At 45.5% G+C, this 12,108-nt stretch overlaps 1 protein-coding gene across 10 annotated transcripts in view; it reads left to right on the top strand.

Annotated features, from left to right (window-relative positions):
- The first annotated feature begins 3,216 nt into the window (after positions 1 to 3,216).
- The window catches only part of QKI (QKI, KH domain containing RNA binding), a 149,216-nt gene continuing 140,324 nt past the window's right edge, over positions 3,217 to 12,108 (top strand). Inside the window, exon 1 of one of the 10 annotated variants that reach the window (XR_008839992.1) lies at positions 3,217 to 4,073. Coding sequence is in view for 6 of the 10 variants with exons in the window: in XM_056486219.1 (XP_056342194.1) it covers positions 3,932 to 4,073 (142 nt within the window). In the remaining 4 variants the exon portion in view is untranslated. The remainder of the gene's footprint in view (positions 4,074 to 12,108) is intronic. The other 9 variants (XR_008839991.1, XM_056486219.1, XM_056486220.1 and 6 more) reach the window with 9 other exon arrangements.

The following is a 12,108-nucleotide window of genomic DNA, read 5'->3' as shown; positions in this document are numbered from 1 at the left end:
ACGAAACTTCACCTTAAAAGAGAAACTGTTGGAGAGCACTACAGGTTACATGATACAAGAAGGGCTACCTAGATGAAAAGTCAGCTGAAGATAGGGATTTCTGCTTGTGTCTAGATAGAAGTTAGGACACTGGGGAGTTACCTAAAGAACATTACAAGACCTCAGGACCTGGTTATCTTGAAACAGACTAAGCAACCTCATCTCCCAGCCCCCTCCCCTTCCCCGATATCAACACCACACAACCTCTCTCCCATATCCACAGAACCTGTTCACCCAGCCCTGTACCATGTCCTCCCCCCAGCCTTCTTCCCCCACGGGAAAGCTATAAAATTAAGAGAGTGCAAAAGTATTTCTAGTACTTTAATAAATCAGGCTGCAGTCATGCCAGTCTTGATGGGAGCTATGCCTTCTCACAGCTCTTTAGAGCAAATTAATTCACTTTATTCTCCCAGGAACCCTTAAAACACCCTTCTTTATAATGTGGGAGTGTGGGAAGGTAAAGGGAGAGAGCAGAACATAACATATGCTAAGAGGGGCTTTCAGGTAACTTTTCTGGCTTTTACTGTATCCTTGCTAAAGAAGGATATCATGCTGATTTCCCTATTTGAAACCAATGACGAGATCTTGCATTTTATTAAAATGTTCTGCTTTTCCAAGGGCTTTTTTTTTAAGACTTAAATCCAGAATTTTGAAGTATTTATGGGAAAAATCAAGGATAAGAATTTTTCCTGTAAATTATGCCTAATTAAATTGGCAGCTTCATCACATAGCTTTGTCTCAATATCTGTACTCTTCTGACTGAGAAAATAATTCAGATTAACAACTGAGCAAACTAGAGCTTGAATTTTGCATTGCACCGGCATAAGTGATACTGCAAGTGTTGGTGTGCACCATCTCAGTCTCCACTAAATGAGCACAAAATACCTCAGGACAAACTATATTGTTCCTATTAGTAGGTTACTGGTGTTACTGCACAACACCTTGTGCTGCTATTTCTTACCTTGTAGTGTCTGCTTATTTTCGAGCACTGGAAATTCTTTATGTGCAGGAAGCAATAATGAAGTGGTATGGAAACAGCTGCACCAAATCTGCTGAAAAAAAAAGTCTCCATATGCTATTTTAACTGTGAGAATCATCAGTCCAGAACAATTACTCTAACATCATCAACGTTCATCTAATTTTAAGAGGAAGGCTTGCTGTTCAGCAGATGCCCTTAATCAAATGGAAGGATCCACAGCACGGTTTCTCAGGGTTAAAAGGAGCCTTCACTCACCAGTCAAAAAATGGCTACAAAAATGCATCATTGTCCAGACTGGTCTACGAAAAGCAAAACGATGGCAATTTTGTTAAGCATTAAAGTTGCATTTTAGCTTGTCACATTCTTAAAACAAGGTTGGAATAGAGCAAACACAATTATGTTACTAAACAGAACCGCATTGTTTTGTCATCCATAACCATACTGCGGTGTGCTGTGGGCATGCTATTGATGAAATAAGAATCTATATTTAAAATAATGGTTTGCAACGCTGCTATTCTTTGATAACAAAGATAATATTTTCTTCTTACTGAATATACAATCTTTTAAGGATGGAAGCAGTAAGACTGACTTACCTTACATAAGCCATTGATTTCTACTAATGTAAACAAAACCCTGAAATGAAAGAAAAACTCCAATGTCCAAATAATGAGTTCTATTTACCTGTTTAAAGGGGGAATATACAAAAAACTCTGGATATAATGCAATAATCCAAGGAATTCTTACTGTTATGAGAACTACGAGTTTTTGTCAACGCACATTTTTCAGGAAAAGCAGAGTTAACAATGCTTGACAATACCCAATGACACTGTCAAGATGACGTGATTCTGTTTCTTTTTAGTTTAGGAAAAAGTATTGTTAATTACCATTAACCTAGCATTGAAAATATCATCAAATACTGTACAGTATGTATTGAAATGCATTTGAATTTACAGAACAAACAACAGCTAGACTTTATACCTAGTCCTGTGAAATACAACTGCATTCAGCGAGCTGCGTGAAGGATGAAGCGATTTTTATAAAGATTTGTAACAAAAGCTCTCCCACGCTACCGCGAGCTGCCTCAAAGCCTCCTGCCAGCCTCCTGAGTGCTAAACATCGAGTAAGAGCACCGAGTAGCAGCGTGGGGAAGGAGCAATACGTACAAGGAACCGCGTCGCGCTGCTTTGCCTCTGCGGCAGCAGTGGAAGGAGCACGGTAACTGTGGATCTGGCTGCCGGACACCGCTGCTCCCGTCACGTCTCCCATCCACACCCGCCAAACAAGCCACGGCTGGTGCCAAAACGCGGCGCTGCCCTACAAGCAACGAGGGCGACGCGCAGCCCTGCCGGGAGGCTCGGCCGGAAAGGAGCTCAGTGGGCCGGCCGTGCCCGCCAGCCCGCCGCTGCCGGGGCCCCGCCGCCGGGGAGAGCGGCTCCGGCAGCCCCGCTTCTCCCGCCTCGCCCCCCGCGGAGCCGGGCGGCGGCCGGGGCGCTCCGCCGGCCCCCCCGCCGTGCCGGGCAGCGGCCGGGGCGCTCCGCCGACCCCCCTCGCCGTGCCGGGCAGCGGCCGGGGCACTCCGCCGGCCCCCCCGCCGTGCCGGGCGGCGGCCGGGGCGCTCCGCCGGCCTCCCCGCGGCCCCGGGACCGGCCGGGAACCGCTCCTCGCGCCGTCCGCGCCGCCCACCGCCCGCGCGCGCAGGCGCGGCCGCGGCCCCCGCGCGCACCTGCCCTGCCCCCCCCACGCCCCACCGCCGCCACGCGACACCGGGGCCGCGCGGAGCGGCGGGAGCGCGCGCGCCCCGGCGGGGCTGTCCCCGCCCCCGGGGGGAGCGCACGTGACGCGTCCCCGCCCCGGAGGCGCCGCGCCGCGACTTTGTTTGGGAGAGTTCCGTGCGCGCGCGCGTGTTTCCGCGCGGCGGGGCCGGGCGGGAGCCGCACGGGAAGCCGGCTGTGCCCCCGCCGCCGCCCCGGGCCCCCGGAGCGGAAGGGAGGGGACGAGGGAGGGACGGACAGACAGCTGCGGCTCCGCCAAGCGGCGCTGCCGCCGCCGCCGCCGGGCAGCGGCCGCCCCGCCCCTGGTCCCGCCCCCGGCGTGTCCCACCCCCGCGGGCCCTGCCCCCTCCCCTCCTGCCGCCGCCGCCGCTGCTGCCAGCGCAGCCTGAACTGAAGCGAACTCCGGAGCGAACTGAGGAGAAGTGAGGAGGCGGCGGCGGGGCTGAGACTCAGCAGCCACAGGCGGCGGCGGCGGCGGCAGCAGCAGCGGCGGCGGGAGGGCGGGAGGGAGGCGGAGAGGAGGAGGAGGAGGACACACGCCAGGCGCAGCGCGGCGGCAACAACAGCAGCAGCGGCGGCAACAGCGGGGAGACACCGGCGGCGGCTCCTCGGAAGCGGCAGCCGCGCCAGCAGCGCCCGCCCGCCCCGCGCGTCCCTCCCTCCCTCCCTCCCCCGCCGCGGAGACAGGGGGCAGCGCCGAGAGGAGAGCCGGGCTCAGCGTGTGTGTGCGCGGGAGGAGGAGGAGGAGGAGGGGGGACACACCGAGGACTGCGCCGGCCGAGGGCGCACGGAGCAGGGGAGCGGCGGCGGCGGCACCGAGAGGCGGCGGCGGGTCCTTGTGCTCGGAGAGGAGGGCGCAGCCCGCACGGGGGTTTCTACCGAGTTTCCTCTTTTTTTTTTTTTCCTTTTTTTTTTTTTTTTTTTTTTTTTTTTTTCCTGGGACTCAGCGGCGGGTCTGCGTTTGTCTCCGGATTTGAATCCTCCTCCTTCTCCTCCTTCCTCGGGGAAGCTCCCCTCCCCGCCCCCTCCCCTCCCCCACCGCCTCCCTGCCCGCCCGGATCCAGCCGGGCGCCCCGTGCCGCGGTCGCGTTGCTCGGCAGAGCTGCTGCGGGCGCTCGCCGTCTCTGCGCGGGCTTGGAATATGGTTGGGGAAATGGAAACCAAGGAGAAGCCGAAGCCGAGCCCCGATTACCTGATGCAGCTGATGAACGACAAGAAGCTGATGAGCAGCCTCCCCAACTTCTGCGGGATCTTCAACCACCTCGAGAGGCTGCTGGACGAAGGTAAAAGCGCTCGCCCGGCCGCCCCCTCCCCCGCCCCGTCGCCCTGCCCTGCCTTCCCCGGCCCGGGGATCCCGCTCGGCCCCCGCCCCGGCCCGGCGGGCGGCGGGGGCGGCCCGGGGCCTGTTCCGCTCTGCCCGCTGCTCCCCGCACGCTCCCGGCCCCGGCTGGGAGCCGAAAACAAAGGGGAAGTGCGGGCTCTCCCCGCCCTGGCCGCCGTCGCGCGGTGCCGGGGGACTCGGGGAGCGAGTGGGAGGGGAGAGGCAGCCCCGGCCGCGCGGGTCCCCGATCCCCCCGGAAGATTTTCCCCTCTTATTTTTCCTTTTTTTTTTTTTTCCTTTTTACCATTTTCCGCTCTATCTCCTTAAACCGGGGGAAGGGTAACTCCAGCACGGAGGGGAGGGAGCGAGGAGAGGAGCTCAGGAATGCGCTCTGGGGGAAGGCAGGGAGGAGGGGAAAGGCTGGCGGGCGGCTGGCGCTCCCCTCCCTCCCTCCATCCCTGTCCCTCCCTCCCGCGGCGGCGGGGACACGGGGGTCCTGCCGGCGCCCTGCGAGCGCTCCGCCGCCCGGCCCAGGGCCCCCGCCGGGGGGGCCGCGGGTGTTTGGTTTCGGGATTTGGCTCTTCTGGAAGCTGCTTGGACTTGAATGACTAAGGCGGAGGGGGGCTGAGCTCTTTCTTCAGCTCCAGATCTACCCCAACCCGGACTGGCCACAAACTAATTACGATTTTCCTATATCGCGAGGGAAGCGAGCAAATTCTTCTCTCGGCTATCCTTACCTTTTAAAGAAACTAAACTTGAAGGACTCCTGCGTGTGACTTTAGTGAAGGGAAGAAACAAAAAGGATTACGAAATTGGCTGGTCTGCTCCTGCCAAATGTCCACCCCAGCCCCGCACCCGCTCCTGGCACGGGGCGAGGCCCCCCCCATACCCCCAGTTTTTCCCCTAGTAACTTTGTTTAAGGTTAAGATTTCACAAATAATTAATCACGCTTTAGAAATTAGAAGGAAAACTGCGAGCTGGGAACTTCCTGTGTCCCATACGTTTTCCCACTACAGTCGCAGACCCACTGTGTATAAAAAATGAGGTGGAACACTTGTTCTTAGTGTTTTAAATTCGCCTTGTACTGGGTTTCACAGGTTTGTTTTTCTTGTCAAAGGCATTTCCTTTCCTATAACTTGAAACTTAAGCTTTCTGAAGAGTTAGACCTGTTTGTTTAATCGTATTTGATAGCTTTGTAGAATATGATGTGAACATAAATTATTTATACAGTTTCAACTTGTTGGGATTCTTTAGTATGAAGTACAGATTTTCGAGATTTTGAGTTAGGGTTCTTGTTTGCGGATGTATTCCTCCTCGCTAAGAGAAGTTTGGGAAGTTGTTGACCTCGGAAGATGAAAGAACTGGTTATATTTGGTAGAACAACTCCCCGCCCTCTGCCAAGACTGTAAAAATGAGATAGCGACTGTAGTACGGCACAAAAATAGCGTGTCGAGAAAATGCTACCTTCTGAAATACATGATAGAGGAGTTTAAAAAAACCCAAACAAAAGGTGAAGAATACTGAAATATGGATTGTGGGAAGCATTATAATGGGAGAGTCTATTTCTATTTTCAAGACGTTTGGAGTAGTTTGATTTTTATATTTGGAGCAAATGTGGACGTGAAAAGCAAAACTGTTTAGAACTTAGATTCTTGGTCACCAAGAGCAACCTCTTCAGAATAGTTAGATTGCAATAAACATGAAGAAGAAACTTCACGGAGAAGGCTCCTTTACAGCACAAACAAGCCTTCCAGGGGCTTGATAATGGATTTTTAAATTCCTGAATCTCTTCAACTTTATGTATTTGGCCAGAGGAGGCCTGAAGCTGTTTTTTTATTTTCAGAGAACAAAAGGAAGAAAAACATTGCCCTATGCAAAAGGAACACTGAAAAAGGAATGAATTCCCGAAATACTTATATCTTGTCGTATGTTTCGAAATACTGAAAACTCTGGAAGTCTGTTTGCAAAGTCTTGGAGTTCCAGAACGAGGGCTCTCGAGACTCTTGCTGACAGAGTTTAAGGACTGTGTTGGAACTATTCTTCACTCTCTTCTTCAAAAGAGAAGCAAATAAAGTACAATCTGTGTTCCTAAATGGTCTCTGGAAGAAGCCTGCGATCCCTTTAAGCTTTTCAGCTTTTCCTGTTTACGTTGGCAGTTGGGTGGAAGTATTGTGGAGGCAGAAAACTTTTTGGAATGTTGAAAAAAAAGTTTCATGCAAATCTAGTAAATTGCTTCAAGACTTCAGAATTTGAACACTAAGGGGCGCCAGTTATTTTTTTTTCTGAGGCGTGAGTCCGCCAGCACCACTATTGACTCGGGCAGTAGAATTATCAAATCTGGTAGAAGACCCCAAAGAATGACAAAATACTTGTGGATTTGTGCAGGTATCTGTATTTGCATGGACCTCCACGTGTTGTATGCTTACAGGCAGTAGCAGTGAACAGTTGAGAAGCTGGAACAACTGTTTGTCCCTGTAAAACACCTATCCTGGTTACCAGTGGGAGCTGTGTTAAATATCTTGATTTGTATGCTCCAGTAACATCCTCCAGCAGAAGAGTTCAGTAATAGCAAACTACAGGTTTGCTGGAAAAGTCCACAGGATTTAATGTGCTTGCTGAAAAGTGTATTATTTCATGGTTCCATCAGTTGTTTCCCAGCACCCTTGAGAATACCAAGTATTTGGGGCAAGTGCGTAGATATATATATATAGGTGTATATAATCTAAAAATAAAGTTACAGGGTTCACATTCCCTCTTTACCCCCTCCGCCCAGTAATTTGATTTGCTTCTTCTAGTTTGTTGTTGTGTGCTTTAGATAGGTGCTGGTTTTTATTTTTAGTTATAATACAACCATTTTCCTGAAGGTTTTGTTTATGCTTCCTATTCTTTAGAAGAATAATATTATGATCAGCCATTGCCTTTTATTTTGTGTGCTGATCAAAATGAAGAAATAAAGTTACAACCCTAAGAATTCAAACAAATAAAAGGTGGGATTGCTTTCCTTACTGGAATGCTAGGGTAATTTTTTATTATTATTTATTTATTGTTATATGCTGGTATTTAAAAACAGATCCTAAATGGGCTTCAGCTGTGGTTACTTCTTGTAATTGTATGCCACAAGAGATAGAAAGAGACCTGTGGGTTTAGGTGAACGGTACATCTAATCTGGTTAGGTTACAGAATGTGCATCTGCTTTTTTGGGGGGCTATTTCTATGCTGTGTGCATTATCCAAAGCATGTTTTCCTTTCTGAACTCTATCCTACTTTTTGATCTTGGAAAATTTTGGTGCTTAACTTAGTAGATGGTCTCTGTCTTGCAGCATTTTGTTTTTGAAGATTAGCTTAAATGTAAGAAGTGTATTGAGGAGACTTTTTTTTTTTTTTTTTTAAGAAATACTTTCATAAAATGTGAAAGTTATGGTTTTGTTTAGGTTACAGTTATTTTTCCATATGTGTGCTTTTAACTTGTTATGTGTAAATAAGGCTTCTGTGGATTAGCAAGGATGTTTAAAGATCACATCATAATAACTAGGAAGCTGAATTGTTTTTATCAGACTGGTGCAAACCTGTGGGAAGAGAGGGCTTTTCCTGAATGTGGAATAGGCTGTATTTCCTGTAATTGTTTGCACCATCAAATGTGACCTGATTTTTTTTTTTTTTTTTTTTTTTTTTCCCTTAAGCTTTTGAGATACAAACTTTTATGCTGTTAACCTAGATTTTTTTTCTGGCAACTTTTATATTTTAATGCTCCCCTTTGTGGACAATGAATAGAGTTGTACCTGTTTTCTTGCACTGTTTTTAAAAACTGAATTGGACATTTCAGACTTCTCAGTAGCATGCTGACAGGTTGAAATTACTGAGGTGCTTCAGTTGTATTCTTTCAGCAGACTATGAAAAAATGTGCCAGAGCTATTTACTGAGATTCGAGTAGTCCAATTTTTAAATTTACATTTTGTTTTCTTGAACCTGTAAGTGCATAGACTCTTGCACCTGATTGGAATGTACACAGATCACACCTGTGGTCTGAACTGTTTTCAAAAAGAGATTGAAGTAGACTTTATCAAGAATTCATTTTTCCTAAGTGACTTGTACCTCAAAACCCTGCATCTTCCCTTCAAAACCATCTTGAAGGTGACTGAAAAGTGTGTCTACCTTTAAATGTAAATTAAACCGTGCGTCTAGCTATTGGAGATAAATCTATTTTTGTGTCGAATAGGCTGCCTCTTTCTGTCTACCAGGTATAACAAAGCTAGTGTAAAAGCATCCAGCTAGGCAGTATGAGGATAAATTTTTTGTGAATGTTGCTCTCTCTGTTTAGTTTTCTCACTGAGAAAAGTGCATGTGAACTTGGAGAGCTTAGAGCCCAAGAGTGCAGTTTTTATGTCAGTCTGGGTGTATTAACCAAAATGTTTGCATGAAGTAGGGCTGAAGAACTGTGTTCTAGTGTTGTAAATGAGTTCTCCCTGGGAAGTTATCTAGTTACTTTTGTACATGACCTTATTGTTTGTCATTATGTAAATGTAGCCTGTGCTTAGCTAGGGTTTTGCTGACTTGTCAGATTTGATGGAGGGGCACTGGCCACATTAGCATGTCAGTTTTTTCAGTTGTATCAGATCTTGCAATAGACCCTCATTAATTCATTAAAAATGTGCTTCTTAATGCAGTATTCAGGGATGAATATTCTTTGGGATAAAGGCCTTACGAAAGGTGTTTGCCCAGAGAGTCTCAGACTAATTTTTAAACTTGGTGTATTAATGTTAAATTTGTCAAACCAGCATGCCACAAGAGCATTGAGTATTATTTGTGTGCTGCTTATCATTAGTACTCTTTTGAATTTGGTTCTCTAATTATCTTTTAAAAGTTAATGGTCTGAGGTGTTTTTCTGATTTATGAATGTGTTGTAATAACAAGGTTGTAATGCTTCTAGAACTTGTATTCAGAAACCTTGTAAGATCTATTTTGAGGCGTGGGTGTTTGGTTATTTTTTGGCGGAGGGAGGGAGCTGCTTTAATACCCTGGCGCAGCCTCTTATAACGCCAAACCAAAAGCTCCATTGCACTTAAGAAGCTGTGGCAGTTTTTTTGGGATTTGGAAAAATATTTAAAACACTAACAGTTCAGTTCTTTTTAGAATATGTTATTTTTGGAGCTGTATCTGCAGCATTTGTATGATTGCAGTCACCTGACATATAAAAAAGGATATTTTTAAATTGATACAAGTTTTATGTTAGCAAAACGGTTGTTTTACTCTCATGCTTTGAAAGTGGTTTGTTCCCGTTTCCTACCGAGAATTGATTGTTAAAATATTTGTCTTTGGTTTATTTTTTTAAAAATTTTTACATAAGAGTAACCACAGATTTAGATGTATAAAGGACTTGTTAAACTGGGAGAGGCCTGTTTGAATTCATCATTTTTGCTTAGTGCAACTGTTTTATTAAGGTTGGAATTGAGGTGCATTTTCCTCCCCTGAAACGGAGTGCAGTAATTTTTAAAACAACTGTTGCCATATAAAAATCCCTTGCAATGGTTAGAAGCAACTGACCAAGTGTGGATTAGATTAGGGAGTGGCACACAGCGCTTTTGTGATGCACAAGGGCAAGAGCTGGAGGTGTGTTGGTTAATGTTATAGTAAAATGGGGAAAAAAACCCCTAAGCACCAACAGAGAAAAACTCTATATATTTTAAGAGTGCACTAAAAATGTCCTGATTATCAAAATAAAGTTAACTTGCATCAACAGATAGAAAGTTGCTGATGTTCGATGAGTGCTGTGGGTGTGAAGAGAAGGCTAGACACGAGATGGATTGTCACTTTTGTGGGTTAGTAATGTTTTTGACCAGGTTATCTGTTTCAGTCATTCTTAGATTAAAACTTTTTTTCCTCTGAGCACACTACACAATGCCAAGTCAGGAATGGGATGCTTATAATTATTTGAATTGTGTAGACTTTTTTAGAAGAGCAAGCGCGTTTGAATTGTCTTTTATTACTGTCTGTAACCATCAAGTGTTCTCCATTTTTGAGAATGCACAGTGATGCAGGTATCCTATTAATTAGATGTATTATTAGATGCTGATCTGGTGTATTTCTGTGGCTGACAGGATAGACCTGTGTTAACGTTAATTACCAGACCATCCTGACAGCTCGGGCTGATTGAAGTACAGCTGGAGTCTGCCATAGAAACTGATGGTTTATATTTGACTGCTTATATGGAATGTTGAGGGGCGGGAGAGGGGGGAGCTGGGGGAAATGCATTGCCAGGAAAGCTGTGAACTAATGAAATGCCCTCATTCACTGACCCTTGTCTTTATTGAAACATAACTCACGACATCTCATTCCAGCCATGTGAATTTTTCTGTACTGATTTTAGTCAGAATGCAGACTATAAAAGTCTTCTGTTGATTTTGACATTTCATTGAAATTTAATAACTCAGTGCTAAGAAAACTAGTAGGAACAGTAAAACTGCTAGTGTTTTTACACTCACTGTGTGTTGGTTAGGTCAGTAGAAGTACCACATGAGCTATATCTTTGGCTTGCTAGCAGGAAAAACTGTGTCTGTGAGGGACATTGAAATTACTGTTTGAATCCTGAAACAGACAATAGGTGTAATGTTTATGATCTGAATTATATACCTTTGCTGTGCTAAGATAAAGAGTGGGGTTGCTGAAAGTTAGGCAACATTACATTTTAACTTTTGACTTCAGAAAGTACTATGTATAACAAATACAATGCACTTAATGTCCAGGTTTGTGTTTCTTTTGGTTGTTTTTCTTGGAAACATTTAATAGAAGTGGAGTTAGCTTTTTAATAGCAGAGCTTAAATTTTTTGGGACAATTTATGCATGAATGAACAAAACAGCTGTGACAACACTAAAGAGAAATAATATCTGGCTTCATTAGCAAAACTGCCCCTCCGCTGTGTTATTCTTGCTTCCATTAAAAGTGGTTTTTGTAGACTAGTTGCGTGTCTGAGAACAAGACAGTGCAAGTTGGAGTTGTGTTACTTAAACCTCTGTTGTCTGAGTTCAGCACTAGAAGTTGCAGCTTTTTTGATCCCTGCAGTATTTTTAGCAGCATTAGTGTTGGAATAAGTATGGTAGTACTAAAAGGGTTTTATTTATTTTATTCTCATAGTTTGAAATAGTAAGTAGAAATTGAAATTACATTTTCAGTTAGTTTTCATTTGAGAATTGATTTTTTTTATACTTGGTGTCAAATAGTAAATTTTATTTTTCAGTTGAATGCAAAAAATCATTCTCTTGAAGGGAAATGCAGTATGTAGCTATTGATGTTTCAGTGTTTTTAGTGGTGCATAGTTGAGTAGCACCCTGAAAGTAAATTTTTAAAATTGCTTTTAAAAATATTTTTGACTGTTTTGCAGCTGCACTTGAATAGGTTTACTTTACTTCATTCTGTAGTTGGAGGGATTTTCTGTGTTTCCAGCACAGGTGGTACCAGAGCAAGGTTTTGATACTTTGTACTGTAATTGCAGAACTCCAGGAAGTGCCCATGCGGGAAGGTCTTCAGGATCCCCTTTTTTAGAAGGGATAAACCGTGAAGCAATTTGGATGATAACTCACTGAAATCCGAGGGTATTCATAGTTGGAGCAGTTAACATTTCAGTGGTGCACAACCTTACAAATGTTGACGTTTCTTTAAGGCTTGGTTTCAAAATTAAAAGCATCCCAGCATGACAAATAATTAAAATCTTGTTGCTTTGCTGGGTAGTTACTCCTAGGTAATCTAGGGAGTAGTGCCTCAGAGTGGCTGCTGATGTCAGAGCAGAGGCAGGGGAAGATAATACAGTATTTTATACTCTTATCTGGTAGATCAGTTTCGGGATTAAAAGGTCAGCTGATATTCTGTACCGGTCAGGGGTTTTTTGAGTTTGTTTTTGTGTGGTGCTGGCTTTCTTTTCAGCTGGATCAGAGCTGTGATCTCACTCCCCGTGTGTGATCTCAGAGCAGCTGTGTTGGCACGGTGGCTGAGGTGGCTCGATACT

The sequence above is a fragment of the Oenanthe melanoleuca genome, chromosome 3, assembly GCF_029582105.1.
Source record: "Oenanthe melanoleuca isolate GR-GAL-2019-014 chromosome 3, OMel1.0, whole genome shotgun sequence".
In the NCBI taxonomy this organism is placed as follows: Eukaryota; Metazoa; Chordata; class Aves; order Passeriformes; family Muscicapidae; genus Oenanthe; species Oenanthe melanoleuca.
The sequence above is the reverse complement of the archived record's forward strand: the minus strand, read 5'-3'. Positions and strand labels throughout refer to the sequence as shown.